This window comes from Odocoileus virginianus, chromosome 8 (genome assembly GCF_023699985.2).
Source record: "Odocoileus virginianus isolate 20LAN1187 ecotype Illinois chromosome 8, Ovbor_1.2, whole genome shotgun sequence".
Lineage (NCBI taxonomy): Eukaryota > Metazoa > Chordata > Mammalia > Artiodactyla > Cervidae > Odocoileus > Odocoileus virginianus.
In genome coordinates this window covers 79,937,615-79,953,872 of record NC_069681.1, presented here as the reverse complement: position 1 = coordinate 79,953,872, position 16,258 = coordinate 79,937,615, and the positions used below count along the sequence as shown (strand labels likewise).

General features: G+C 32.9%; 1 protein-coding gene across 7 annotated transcripts in view; it reads right to left on the bottom strand.

Annotated features, from left to right (window-relative positions):
* The window catches only part of NBEA (neurobeachin), a 642,892-nt gene that overhangs the window by 320,330 nt on the left and 306,304 nt on the right, over nt 1-16,258 (bottom strand). For all 7 annotated transcript variants that reach the window (XM_070471793.1, XM_070471794.1, XM_070471796.1 and 4 more), the window contains one exon: nt 1,395-1,459. In XM_070471793.1, the coding sequence (XP_070327894.1) occupies nt 1,395-1,459 (65 nt within the window). The remainder of the gene's footprint in view (nt 1-1,394; nt 1,460-16,258) is intronic.

The window sequence follows — 16,258 nt, the reverse complement described above, 5'->3', positions numbered from 1 at the left end:
TTATAAGAAATAACTATAATCTTAATCTTACAAGCTGGAGGTTCAATTTGATAACTCTTCAGTACTACTGGTAACGGCATAATTTTTGTTTTTTCCTTCACAGCTGAAATGAGTTAGCACAACTAGCATTATGTGAAATGAGAGATTTTATAACTCATATGACAATGAACTGCCTGAACAAAGAATTTTTTTTTCTATTTTTCATTGCCTGAACATGGATAATAATTATTATCAATTATTTTCACAATAAAGTTTTATAAGAAGTAGAGTATATTACTATGTTTAAAATGATTATGCTATAAAAGAAAATTAATATTCTCCTGTATCTTTTGCTTGGCAGTAGGGCAAATTTCATTTTAATATTTAAGAGTTGTATTATTATGACTAAAAATTATTCAATCATAAAATATCTAAGTGAGAAATGCACAGTAAGATGAATTGTAAAAACTGAGGCTATTTCTCAGAATATAAAACATTGATGGAAAAAAAATACTAAATTGTATTTAACTTTTTTCAAAATAGGTATTTATAGCATATACAACATAGGTTTCAAAGACTACCCTGTAAAATACTTTCATGACACCTCTTTTGATAAAGGTAAGTATTATATATAGTAAAATTATTTCCTTATTAATATAATTAAATATGGTTTCAAATAAGACACAGACTATGCCAAATCTTCAGGCATTATTTTCCAAAGAATGCACTCTGTCACAGATGAAACTCAAGTTGTAAGGGATGCAAGTCTTTGGCTAATAGAAGCAGTACATGTCAGAATGTTGTCTGTACATCTGTCTTAGTGTATTCACTGCCAATAAAGTATAGGAAAAATCATAATGAGCGACAGTTTACCACAAAAGTGATAAATGCAATAATGAGCTCAAACATAAATCTTACCATAACATCATTTTAACAATGGTATAAAGAGGTTCCTAGCCAGACCATCATAGTTCCTACATTTAACTTCTCTCACATTTTTAGGGATAGCAGACAGCATGACATGGTCGAATGAAACTACTTCACATGAACTGAGATGGGTTGAAGGAGTAAACACTGAAGACGGCTTTGAAAACAGATGGAGCAGCAGATGGGACTGCAGACTGAGTTCACTTGATCTGTGTAAAACAACTTTACTATTTGGTAAGACATGGCTCAGATCTCACAAAAATCTTACAGACTTTGTCCCTTTATTTCATACCTGCTTCCCCTTTCCCAAATGAAAACTGCTAGACATTTTAAACTTTGTTCCTTTAACGTATAAGTACCCTTGTGATAAATCATTTAACTAAAATATACTGTTATGTATTTTTGGAACAGATGGCAGGAAAAGAGCAGTTACCCAGTGGAATAAAATGTACACTGACTAGTTAACTAAATACTGTACAATTAATTACCTTCCTTCATTGATGAGCTCAATAAATGCAAGTCCTGCATTCTTCTGAATAGAATTTTGCCATTCCTAAAAGGAGAAAGCAGATCACGTGTAAGAAAAATGAGCATGTAAATGAAAGTTAACATCTGGTTTAAGGATCATGTAGATGCTAATAACTTCCACGTGATATTATTTCTAAATCTATTGTTAACAAATGCTATTTCTGAGAAATGAAAATTTTAAAAGAAATCCTTTATTGCTTAGTTAAAAGGTGCTTTTGAATTCCCAGTGATGCAGACTGACATAGAAAGTGAGGTCACAAGAACAGATCCTCACTGTGACTGTAAATTGTTGCTTATTTTACACTCTTTCTACGGCATATTTAGAATATGTTTTAAAGAGCTTTTTGCTTATTAATTTATTCCAGGGACTTCAATTTTCTTGGTCTTTTTAATATAGCTGGCAATTTTAATTTTCTAGATTAAAGATTATACCCCTTTCAATGATACTGCAAATAAATATTTGCCTAATCAATTTTTATTAAAAATCCTTATTGATCAGTCATGCCACCCATCTATAGAGTTTTCCTCCATGATTTTCTACTAATTAAGTGTTGGCCATGTATATGGCTTTTGGAAACATAGTCTCCATGTCACTCCTTCACTCTGTTCCTGATCGTGTTCCCTTTTGAAGCTTTGAACACATGCTGGGAATAAATGTGGTCCCCCAAAGTAGGTAATGATTTGTAAATATTCTCTGTTCTAAGTAGATCTGTGAAGAAATAGAACAAATCATGAATCTATATTTCCCCAGGAGACAGAATCAACAACTTGGAAACAGGGAGGTGATAGTCTGGGGACAGGAATGATCTAATAAAAGCCTAAATGACTGTTTTCAGCAAAGCCATTGTGTTTAAAAACTTCCCAGGTAGCACTAGTGGTAAAGAAGCCACCTGCCAATGGAGGAAACTCGGGTTCAATCCGAGTCAGGAAGATCCCCTGGAGAAGGAAATAGCAACCCACTCCAATAGTATTGCCTGGAAAATCCTATGGACAGAGGAGCCTGGCAGTTACAGCCCATGGGGTCACAAAGAGTCAGACAAGTCTGAGCACATTGTATTTTGGCTGCCATAACCTTTATCAAAATGACAAGATCATTATTGCATCATATGAACTTATTAAACCTTTCAAATAATTTTTATTGAAAACAATTATAGGCAACACTTTTCTCTACATTTTAACAAAATGGCTTATTGCTATCCTCATATATTTTGCATTAATTGAGGCACAGCATTAAGTGAAAGTCTCCAAAGAAGAATAAACAGGAAGACCTAGGCTGATTCTTGGGAGCCATTCACATTTTTAAGATTAGAAAATGAGTAGTTGAAAAGGACAAGAAGAGATCTAGCAAAATTTAAGGACAGCTGCAAAATATTAGAAAACATCCATGTACATACATTGGCTCAGGAAAATTGAAAAATACAAGACCCTTTAATCACTAACAGCATTTTTAATAATAAATAAGTTAAAAATATTATTTTATGTGTACTGAAAAATTAAAATATAGCAAACCACAAAATATATGAAACACAAAGGTGAAACTACAAAAATAAAAAAGACGCCATTCCAGAGGAGGGTAAGGGAAGCTCTGGAGGTGGAGTCACACCAGAGCCAGAGGATGGCCTGAGAGCTGGTGCCAACTCAGGCTGAAGGATGGGTCCAGGAGCTGGTGCCCGAGCTGGCTCTAGCTGTGGAGAGACTCCATCTCTGGTGCTGGTGCTGGATACTGCGTGGAAGCTGGCACTAGGTGTGCTGTTGACTCGTTCTCTCTCTGGATTTGGTGCCAAACCAACTCTAGCTCAGACAGTGGTGCTAGAACTGGTTGTGAATTGGCTTCAGTTCTGGGACTGATTCTAATTCTGGCACTGGTGCCAGGCCTGGTGTGAGAACTGCTGAGAGAAATGACTCTAGACAACTCTAGATCTGGAGCTGATGTCACCTCTAGAGCTGAAGCCAGAGCGGGCGTTAAAAAGGAGCTGGTAAGCTAGCTGGCTCTGGATCTACACACAGACCAACCTTTATCCAGTGCTAGTGCAGGCCCTGGCTCTGGCTCAGAGGTGCTGCTGGGACTGGCTCTAGTATTTGCTATAGCCGTGCAGCTGCTGATGGAGTTGTTTGACAATTAATGATGGAACTACCTCTATCTCTGGAGCTGGCTCCAGTTACATAGCTGGTTCTAAAGAGAGAACACAAAAAGGAAGGATCTCTATTTCTCTCTTTTTTCCCATCCATAGGAAGGGAAACTATTTTACGTTCTCTGAGCCCAAACAAACAAAAAAAATTATGGGTTTAGTTTATCTTGCTCTTCTGCCACTTCTAACTGTCCTGGTCATCCTTTCTCAGACATAAGTAGATATCAAACACTTATGTGACATAGGATTTTAAGATGACAAAAGCTAAAATGCCAATTTTCTAATACACAGTTTAAAACTTGATAACATAATAGTACTTTCCATATGTCTCTGCAACTTTACTTTTGTATGTTTATATGCATATTATATGATTAGATTTTAGATATTGTATCATTGAAGGAAGAACCATATTTTATTCATCTGTAGTAAGCACAGAAATAGAAGAAAGAGAAGATGCAAACTGCACTTTGACTATATACAGCATTAAGGCAACAAAAGTTCAGTTCTGAAGTTTAGTGATATTGGATGGAAAACAGAAAAAAGACCTTATATATAAAATTTATATTATTATGTATAAAACATTATACATATACATTTCTCAGTATCTTTTTTCTAGTTCTAGTAGTTATTTGCTTGCCAAACATGAATATTTTCTTTTCTACCAGAGAAGCCTACTGGTTACACTTTAAGGTTATATAGCTTGGGGCACAAGAGTAGTTTTCCAGGCTTTGTGTTAGTAAGGACCAAAGCAGAATTCACCTCGTGTGAAGATTTTCAAAATTTCACATCAACTACAATAATCAATTTGGACAATTTCAATTTATCAAGTCAGTTTCTTTTAACTACATTAATTAATATTCATAAGGCTAAAAAATGTTACCACTTGTCTTTCCTTAAGAAAGTAAGTTTAATTTTTTTTTATTTTTCAAATTGCAGTATGAGATCAAAGTCCCAGACAGGAGACATACTAAGTCCAGGACATACATACTCATTTATCTGATGTCTGAGAGATAAAAACAAAGCCATATAATTTAATTTAAAATTTTAAGTAATATAAAAGAAATAGTAAATACGACTTTTAAAACATAAGAGCATAGAATGCTCCTGTTATGGTGGACTGCATGGGTTATAGCATCTATCACCACTTTATCCACTGCAGCCCGGGGTGCTGCTTCAATAGAAGGCTTAGAGAAGTAACAACTTAAGCCGTAAAAGTAACAATAAAACTAGGTATTTTAAACATAAGTTTTTAAGAGTTAAAAATAATTGTTTTCTGGAATTTTGCATGAGACATTTACTTTAATCTCTATTGTTAACGGTGAATTTTAAATATATTTCATAAGGGAATGTAGAAAACAGGATATTTCTTCCCTTTAAAAAATGGTAAATGAGAGAGAGAAGAAGGAAAAACAAAATATTCCTTACAAAATAAAGTATATTCTCTCAGAAAGTGTCAACATCGAATATGGTTTGTTTGTTTTTAAATTTATTTCGCTGTACTGGATCTTAGCTGCAGCACGGAGGATCTTCGATCGTTGTTGCAGCTTATGGGTTGTTAGTTGCAGCATGTGAGATATTTAGTTTCGGCATGTGGGATCTAGTTCCCTGACCAGGGATCAAACCCAGGCCCCCTGCATTGGGAACGTGGAGTCTTAGCCACTGGACCACCAGAGAAGTTCCTTGAATGCAGGTTTTAAGCTTGTTTAATGATTTCTGAAATGACAGTTGTGCTAGTAGTGAACTGAAAGTCACTTAGTCGTGTCTGACTCTTTGCAAGCCCATGAACTGTACAGTCCATAGAATTCTCCAGGCCAGAATACTGGAGTGGGTAGCCTTTCCCTTCTTCAGGGGATGGATCTGACCCAGGGATCAAACCCAGGTCTCCTGCATTGCAGGTGGATTCTTTACCAGCTGAGCCACAACAAATAATCAATTTTGAGGGCATCTTGAGTTGAAAACTCTAAACTCCTTGAATTGTCAGTAAAATATGGTATACAGTATTTGGTGGTAAACAAGAATGCGTAAGTGAAAAGAAAAACATTAAATGTGAAGTAAAAAGTAACCCATAGGAAAAGTGTAACAAACAGCATATTATCCTATTCTGTAAATGAGTCTTTAGATTTTACTCCTATGAAAAAGGGCAATATTATAACAAGAATTTATGTTGGCAAAGCAAATATTAAAGTGTGTAAAGAAAGAATAATTTTAAAACTTTGGAAATGAGAAATGGATCAAGCCTACGTCATTATTTTCTCAACACTTAATATTACTCTTATGGAACATTCCTTATGAAATATAATTATTTATAATTTGTAGTGATATCTCACATATATGTGTCCCCTCTAGATCCTAAACTCATTTATAAAAAGAAAAATCTTATTTTATCCAACTATGCATATATAGAAAGTAGCAAGTGACGGGCATACTATACATACTCAATGTATTTGTTGTTGAATTTATTTCTCTAAAATCTATGGTATCACAAATCTATGAGTTCTCAATTCTGACTGGACAAACAAACAAACAAACACAAAATCAACAGGAATGTTGCTAAAAAGCACCAGCCATATCAGAATAGTCTCTGAAGATAGGGCCCAGGCATCAGTGTTATTTTATTTTAAAGCTTCCCAAGTGATTGTGATGTGAATTCAGTGCTGAGAACTACTGACTGAAGTCATTCTTCCCTCTCAACAAGACTGCACACACACAAACTTCAAAGTTCCTAACTCACCAGCATGGAGTTATTTAGTTATTATAAAGTGATGTGTATATTTCCTTTTAAATTGTTCAATTACTTAAATTCCTTCTACTTATTTGTAAAGTAGTATATTATTGCATCATAATTACATCATAACTATTGAAATGTCCACATCCCTTATTACTATAGCCCTTTTAAGCTCTCAGACAGTATTTCATTCCCATAATATGGTATTTGTGTAAGACAAAATGTTACCTTATAAGGAACATGTAAAAAATGAGTAATGAGTGCTGTTATACAGTGATTCTATTCCTTTACACTGATACACATTTGTTCCTGCATTTCAAAATGTATTTCTTAAATGCATATTACTGTGTAACTGATTCGAGAAGTTTCAAAAGAATTATTGGGGAGGACCTCCTTGGTAGTCCCATGGTTAATACTCCATGCTTTCAATATAGGGTAAGGGGGTTCGACTCCTGGTCAGGGAACAAAGATCCCACGTGCCACCTTGCACAGCCAAAATTAGAAAATAAAAATTAAGTAAAATACTGAAAGGGGAGATATCAAAAGCTTTGTGACAAGAAAAGCACGCAACATATAAAACACGCTGAGAGTTAAGGAACAGGATACGGCTGGGCAAGGAAAGGCCACGTTAACCCCCATCCCAAAACAAAGTACATGAATACATGACAATGTACACAGAAGGAGAATAATAATAATCCACTGTCATCTCAACAAAGTCAATTACTTGGCAATGACAGGAAAAAAGTATACTCAAAAATCTTAGGCTACAAATCATTCCAAAGTCTTCTGCCATTTCAGAAAACATACACTCATTCACTTGCTCCACTACGGAAGAAAATGAGCAGCCATCAGAAAAGGTGTAAATTAAACCGTAGGCACCAAATTTTTATCCTCGTGGGGAAACATGCTAAACTGGGTTTGAACGCTTGTTGAGAGCTGTCAAGTATAGACAGGTTTGTCACAATTTTTTAACTCTTCTACATGGATGCATAACATTTCCTCAAGATGAAGGACTTTTTCAGAGATTTGGATATCAAGTTAAGGATCCTTTGAAACTAAACACTTTGAAGACAAATAGGTTCCAGAAGGATGACAATGAAATCCCCATGTTCTCTTCACAATCACTTTATGGCGGTTAGATAACACAGTAGAAATATCAGATCCTGCACATAATTTTTCCCCCACCAGTGTTTTCTCCTCTGTATCAATTCAGTGCACATTTTCCATTGCCTTCTGTTTTGTATATAATTAAGTTAACCAAATTAATGTCCTTAGAGACTTAATTCATTTCAAATTATTTGAAAATAAGGGGAATATTTCAAGGTAAAAATGGGAAGTTAAACTGAGATCTTGTCTTTTGGAACTCCAGAATCAGTTTTTACTTTTTATATCTTTCATGCCGATTTATCATTAGTTGCCAATAAAAGAAATAGGTATGTTCCTCAAAACAACTTTATAACATGTTCATTTTAACTGAGATGAGCAATGTTTTCAATGTATGCAAAAAAAAAAAATCAATGGAAAAATAAGCAAGTACTCAAAGTATAGATTTTTAAAAAAAATTTTCATTGCTTATTTTTATGAACCTTTTATAGAAAGCATTGTAGGAAAACCTGAATGTAAGAAATGAATAATCAATGATTAGTACAAAGAGATTACTGATATGATGGTCAATAATAGAAAAATCATTAGGCAACATGGAAATATATCTAGTTGATCACTAAAAGAAGAGTTGGTATATTGTACAAAGATAAATATAATGAGGTTACATAGGATCTCAGTGGATTGCTGAATTGTGTAGTAAAATTAATACAACTTTTAATAATGATCTTATAAATATATATACATATACATACTTATGCTTGTATTCATAATGAAAAATAATCTAGTTTGGTTTACAGTATATATTTTTAAACAGCACTTTCTATATCTATGAACATATACAACATACAAGGAAATTTATATTCAGCTAAACTTGAGAGGACACTCCTTCTTTACTACCTGCTACCAGAGATGATCAGAAGAAATAAAGGAAATGCCAACTTTAGTAATTAAGAAAATGTTTCATATTTTAAGATTTATATAGGTAGGAAAAGAGTAAAAGCTAGAATAGGGTTTTAGAATGTTGTTTTGAAGAAAAAGAACTTTTAAAACTTAAAACCAATAAAACAAAATCCTACTGGTCTATAAGTCAGTGAAATAAGGAATGTCTTTCTCTAATATCAATGATTTATGATAAAAAAGATAATTTACATTTAACAGAACACTTAAAAGTGAAGTCTTGACTGATATACTATTTTATCTTAAATTATATAATACTGTTCATACCACTCGATGATCATCTTTGAATGTTATGTTTTTCTAGAGCTAAGAATAGGTGTATCAGCAGAGTGATCCTGAAAACATTATAACTTGAGATACTTGGCCAGAAAAAAGAGAAAAAATAAGATACATTAAAATATGAATATAAGAGAAATGATAACTTTAGAATTAAGAGCTCTAGACTGTATGGAACTATCATAAAAGTGCTGGGTATTATTATATTAAACTACAATGCGAGTTTAGCTTGTCAAACACATTCACAGATAAATCAAAGATAAAATAGACATTTAATGTTTCTCAAGATGTATTTTCTGAGACCTTTTATGTACTAATACTTTGTGGCTACCTTCTATACTTATATAGAAACAAGAAACCATTGTGAAAATTTCCTTATTTTCAACAATAAATGGGGAAGTGACCAATCAGGATTGAGCTGTTGACGCTTTGTTGTCTGCTTGGCTTATTCACTCCCATATAGCAAACATGTAGCACACATGATCTCAATTCACACCTTGGCAAAATAATAAATTATCCCATTTATTTATATACATATATAACTTAGTTATATACAAATTATACCCCAAAATATCCCATAGCCATTTATCTATGCTACCATTTAAAAACAGAAGGAAGTTCTAGTATGAAATCTGGAATGTTAAAACCCTGTTTGTGCTTTATTACCATGAAGCAGAGTTATGCACAGTTACAGTAGAATATTTTATATTTATTCATGAATAACAATGCAATTTTAGGTGGATAAGCCATTAGAATTTTAGTGTTGAACAGAAACTGATGTATTGTCTGTCCTTTTTAAACAGGGCAAGAATCTTTGACATAATTAGCTGATCTTTGCTTGAAGACCTACAATATTCTGGAGTTCTGGAATACCTAGTTCTATTTTTAGACTACATTAACATTTAAAAAAAAAAGCATAGATGTCCATATATGAAGAAAGAGCTGTACTGACCAATACAGAATCTACATCACATGCAGCTATTATAAGCACCTGAAATGTGGTTAGTGTGACCTGATAAACATTCTAAGTATTAAACATATGCCTGATTTGAAAGGCTAAGGAAAAAAGGAATGTAAAATACCTCATTTTAAATACTTTTATATTGGTTACATGCATGTTGAAATTATATTTAGGTTACATGAAATATACTATTAAAATTAATCTCACCTACTCTTTTTCACTTTTTAAAATATAGTTTTAGAAAATTTAAAGTCATATGTGGCTCACATCATATTTTGATTGGACAGCACTACGTGACTGCAGCCATGAAATTAAAAGATGCTTACTCCTTGGAAGGAAAGTTATAACCAACCTAAATAGCATATTAAAAAGCAGAGATGTTACTTTGCCAACAAAGGTCCGTCTAGTCAAGGCTATGGTTTTTCCTGTGATCATGTATGGATGTGAGAGTTGGACTGTAAAGAAAGCTGAGCGCCGAAAAATTGATGTTTTTGAACTGTGGTGTTGGAGAAGACTCTTGAGAGTCCCTTGGACTGCAAGGAGATCCAACTGGTCCATCCTAAAGGAGATCAGTCCCGGCTGTTCATGGGAAGGACTGATGCTGAAGATGAAACTCCAATACTTTGGCCACCTCATGCGAAGGGTTGACTCATTGGAGAAGACCCTGATGCTGGGAGGGATTGGGGGCAGGAGGAGAAGGGGACGACAGAGGATGAGATGGCTGGATGGCATCACCGACTCGATGGACATAGGTGTGAGTAAACTCCGGGAGTTTGTGATGGACAGGGAGGCCTGGCATGCTGCGATTCATAGGGTCTCAAAGAGTTGGACACGACTGAGCAACTGAAATGAACTCAACTCTAGATTATCAACTGGGAAAATTAATTTGTAAGCTATTGCTGTTACAACAGCAATTTTTGCTTATACTAGTAACACTTTTGCATTTATGTGTAGAAATATAATTTGAAAGGATGTATATTAAATGATACCTTTTTACTACTCCTGGGTAGTGAAAATATGAGGTAATGGGAAATTTTATTCATACCTCTAATTCTTATTTTTAAATTGTGCTTAATTTGGGGGGACTACTTTTGCATTAAAAATCATCATGAGCATTATGCTCAACTGATTTTCAACAAGAGTACCAAGATCCGTTGATGGGAAAAGGATAGTCTCTTTAGCAAATGGTGCTAGGAAAAATGGATAATCATTTGCAAAAGGATAAATTTGTATCGCTATACATACTGGATATAAAAAATTACTCAAAATGAATCAAAGATCTAAATTGAGGCCCTAAAATAACAAAACTATCAGCAGAGAATAAAGGGGGAAATTTCCATGAGCTTGAACTTGGCCATAGGTTCAAAAACATGATATCAAAAGCATAGGTAACAATAACAAAAGTTGATAAACTGGACATCATTAAATTAGAAACTTTTGTGCATCAAAGGACACTATTAAGAGAACAAAAATAAATAACCTACAGAATCAGAGAACATCTTTGCAAATCATATACTTGATAAGGATTTAATGTCCAGAATAACACTTTCAACTCAACAACAAAACACTCAATTAAAAATGAGAAAGGATTTGAACAGGCATATGAAAAGATGTCAACACCACCACTAGTTATCAAGAAAACATAAATAAAAATCACAATGAGATACTACTTCATACTCAACAGGAAGGGCTATAATTTCAAAAACAACAAATAAACAAACCAAAAATAAAGAGGGAGAGAGAGAGAGAAAATAATAGTGTTGGAGAGGACATGGAGAAAATTGGAATCCTGGTTTATTCCTCATAGAAATATAAAATGAAAAAAAAAAAAAAAGAAATATAAAATGATACAGACTTGGTGGAAAACTGGCAGTTCCTCAAAAAATTAAACACAGAATTACCAAACGACTCAATAATTCTACTCAATTATACACCTGATACCTAAAGGTATAAACCTAAAAGAAGTGATAACAGAGATTCAGATAACTTGAAGGTCTATGTTAATAGCAACATTATTCACAATATTCAAAGAATTAACTCTGTAAGTAATTAATAAATATCTATACTAAGTGCTGGACACTGCAAGGTGTGAATGGCATGGTAAGGAGCGAAACAAAAAACATCACTGGCAACATAAAAATAAAATGATTTTTTATGGTGTAAATGTATATAATTAAAATTAACAACATTCATTTACAATCTTGAAAGACTCTAAGGCTTTGTCATCCTTAAGTTTAGTCTTTCTTTTTGCATAGTTTAAAAAAATTCTACAATTCAAAGGGATCTTAATTAATGTGAAGTAAATATACTGATGAAACCATACAAAACTTATTGGTTGAATGAAATGCTTCCAATAATGAGGAATTGTTGGCATGATGCTTACTCTTAAGGAAACTCCAATGTAATCGATAAAGAATATCATGCCTTTATCACCTATAAGAGCATTTAATTAAAACATGTAAACAGGGACCTATATTTCCTGTCTAGATATATGTATTTCAAATGTAAAAAGGAAGGATGGATTGGTTAAAATCATATAACAATAAACCTGAAAAGTTTCATGAAAGAAAAGAGTTTGAAATAACTTGGAAGATATGAAGTAATAGTAATAATTCTGAATTTTATATTTTGATAGTGGTAGTGGTTACATCAATATAAGGAATAAAATAGATTGATAGGAATGAAATAGCACACACACACAAACAAATGATGGAAAGGATAGTGAAAGCTGAAAAATGTCTGTAATCTAGTTAAAAGTATCATACCAGTATTAATTTCCTTCTATTGACACTGTATTACATTTATATAAGATGGTGCTATTGGAGAAGGCTGGAGAAAGGATACAATGGATTCTGTGTACTATTTTTGCAACTTCCTATGATAATTATTTAACAACAACAACAAAACCACAGAAAAAAAATGATCATGAAGAAATGTGCAAGGGAAGAAAAAGAGGACAAATATCTATTATAAAATATTTTATATAACTTATTATAAAATAAAGTATGTTGAAGTATGTAGGATTAAGTGGAAAATATCCACCAAAGAGCAAGAGAATATACAAAATGGAAGGACAATGAAATACATACTGCTGTTTTCACTATTTTTCAAATTGTTGTAATGCCCCTGAAGAATTTATATAATGTAAATATAGAAAAATAAAAATAAGAAGAAAACAAACAAACCAAAACAGGTAAGAGAGGAAAGGGGTGGACATTATAGCCAAGTGTAGAAAGGAGTTTTAGCTCAGGCAAGTGGTCTATCAGTATCCATGGAAATCTGTGTACCTCAGAATATACTACATTCCTTCTCCTGTGTCACAGACACTGTAGCACTCTTAAAGACTATCCTGCAGGAGGCCAAGGCTTACCAATTTCTTTTTGTCCCAATTTTCGCAAAAACTGATGAGAATTCATACATAGGAAAATAACGGGTGTTTCTCTTATCTTAGTACCATTTTCACACAGATGAGCCCAGCACTTAAGTTTAGCCATCATTTTCCTTCTGTGTTTATAATTCAGGTTGGATAGGAACTAATCATTATCAAGGACTGAAGTGCTGTATCATGTACAAGTATCATACACATTAAGGTAGCTTAAAAATAGTTTACAACAGAAAAGTGATCAGCTCAAAATATACCTGCCAATTCCTCCAGAACTGAAATAAAAGAAATCAACAATAGAAGACCCTATGCCACTGCCGTTGCAGTTCAGGCCCTAAATCCTGTCTGAGTCTTTGCGACCCCATGGACTGCAGCACACCAGGCTTCCCTGTCCTTAACTATCTCCTGGAGTTTGCTCAAAATCATGCCCATTAAGACTTCATGCAAGTGATCAAAAGTAATTTGAAATCCATGCTCTTTAAATCTTTGATTAAATTTTCACAGAAGATGGTGTAAATAATTGGGTAGACAATTATTGCTGTGATTGTTCAGTAGCATTCTCCCCAAGACACACTAAATACACATTTTCTGATTACAAACACTTAGTAATACTTTAGTAGTAATACTTATTAAAAGCTTTTTTCTTTGGAATGTATACATTTCATTGTATAATTTTCTCCCTATTTTCTAATAATTGAAAGTGATTATTATGACCCATATTGAGAATGCTCTATATACGCTACAACATTTTCAATTTCCTGCTTAAATTTTATTTATACTTAGGATATATTAAAAGTTTCTTGCAACAAAGACGATACAACCATATTAATTCCAAAAATCTGTAAATGCCTGATTTGCTCCTTTAACTTTGAGATGACATTATACCACAGATAAAAGCTGGGGTTAGGTTAGGCATGGTTCAGAGAAAAAGGCAGGGATTTCTTAGATATTTAGGAATAAAACAATGGCTTTATTCCTTTAAAAAACACAGGCAGAAATGGTAACAGGAAACAACATGGACTACTGAAACTATTTACAAGTGAGATGTTTCTTATCAATCTCAACTCTAGGCTATTAACTTACTATAATCTTTTATATGAGAAACTACTTTTTTGAGATGTACTGCATGGCAATGGGTAACTACCTATATTACAAATAAACCCAAATAAATACATGTCTCCTACTTAATTTCTGATACACTCCAAAATGAGGCTGGTTACTGGTCTGAGCACATACAGGTTCATTCCATTTCTCTCCAGACCTTTGTTTAGACTGAATCTCCTTGCCTGCTTAGTCTGTGTAGAAAGTCTATTAACTTCAAAACGTACGTCTTTAGTCCATCTTATTAAAGCCTTTCATGAAAATCTTATTTTTATAGTTCACAGGATCAATTTTCTGTACCACATATAGTTATCAACTTGATGATATTCCACTTAAAATATCAAGTCACTACTTTTTATTCTTCCTTCATTTCAAATTCAGCTAGACTAACAAGCAAGTTTCATGGAGCACACTAGACTCTATGAAATAGAAAAATATATCAATAGATCTTTAATAAAGATTACAAAGCTAAAATAGAAAAAGTTGTAACTAAATAATTCAATGTGACATAATTTCACCATGATAATTAGTAAGATTTCATATTTTGAAAGATGTTTGAAAAAATATAGTTCATGTATATTTTCCTTAAATTTATCATCTTATTTTAAACACCAAAAACTCTTTAAATATTGAGTACTTATGAAGAAATATTCTTTAGCAGGCCTCTATATTCATCTTATATATGTCTTTGCACCTCAGTCTTAGGTTTATTATACTCAGAAGAAGGAAAGTATGTCTTTTCCTCTGTACCATCTGATTAAACTGTATCAAATTGAAGAAAAAATAAAAAAAATTAAAAGTTCAAAGGCTAAATCATTTAAAAACAGGAAGATAGTTCTTTAGTTGTGGTTCCTTTGTAAGTGCTGTGTTTAGAAGTCCTGGGTTATGGCCTTGATCACATCAGTGAAGTCACTAGAACTCTTTTTCTTTAAGTATATGATGTGTTTAAAAAAGAATAAAGAAAAAAAGACCACAAAATAATTCACGTTAGTAACTTCATACACAGATCTTAAAGAGACTTGCAAGGCTGACTTCTACTTTATGTTATTTATATATTTTGGGGTTTTTAATGAGAATAAAAATGATTTATTAAGCATACATTTGCTTAAACAGTGTTTCAAGTCAGAAAGTACTTAGAAATACTGAGAGACTTTTTTTTTTTACATAAAAGTCTCTCAATTTATAAAACTTTTTTATTGACAGATAAGGCACAGAAAAATGTAAGTGACATCTGCTAAGCTTTACTTATGCAAACTTAAAGAAATCCTACGGGATAACATCACTCAATTTTTCCTGGAGTACCTCTGATGGAGACTTCCTAAAAAAAATCTGGAAATAATTAGAAACTATTATAGTACCTTAAAAAGTTTACTTGAAAACTAAATCTGCTCTTCATCAAAGAACATAATATACTCAGAATAATGTAATAGAAAAATAAAGTACATATACAGAATAATGAAAAGCATCTCAACCACATCTGATTGTGAAACTTAAAAAAGTTGGCAGAGGACAATAGTGGACCTGCGAGATACTGAAGAACTCTGGAGGAAACACTGTATTCACTGATTAAGCACTGACTTTATATTATTTTACTCCAGTTCATTCTACTCTTAATTTTTAAAAAAAGATACTACTAAGTGCATTTTAAAAACAAATTGAAAGAAAAGAAGAATAGATAAATCTTGAAATTGACTTTTATGTCATGAGATTTATAGGAAGTAGAAAACTCCATATACAGTAAAAAATGTTTTTGACTATCTGTGGAACAATTAATGCAATATAATGATAATGCTAATAGCATCTTAGAACTTAAAATATGTTTTTCAAGAGACCTAAAATTCCACTGGCATGTTCCTTAGAGTTTAAAAGACTGTCCATATGAACTGAATTATCCTTGACAAGTACCTTCAGACACTTGTAATATGATCTCATGTAAATTTAGACCATATTTTGCACACAAACCACTGGCAATAGTAAGTTTATTCAAGAGCTCAAGATAAAAAGGAAAGAAAAGCTGATAGACTTAATAATATGTGGTAGTTAACATGAAGTTTCCGAAATCAAAAGCATCAAAATAAAGGCATCTAATGAAAGAAAAACAAATACTGTGAGAAATGCTGCATTTTCCTTTCCTTTTTCAGTTCTTCACTACCTGTTTTCTCCAAACAAAATGTTATCTTTCCATGTTT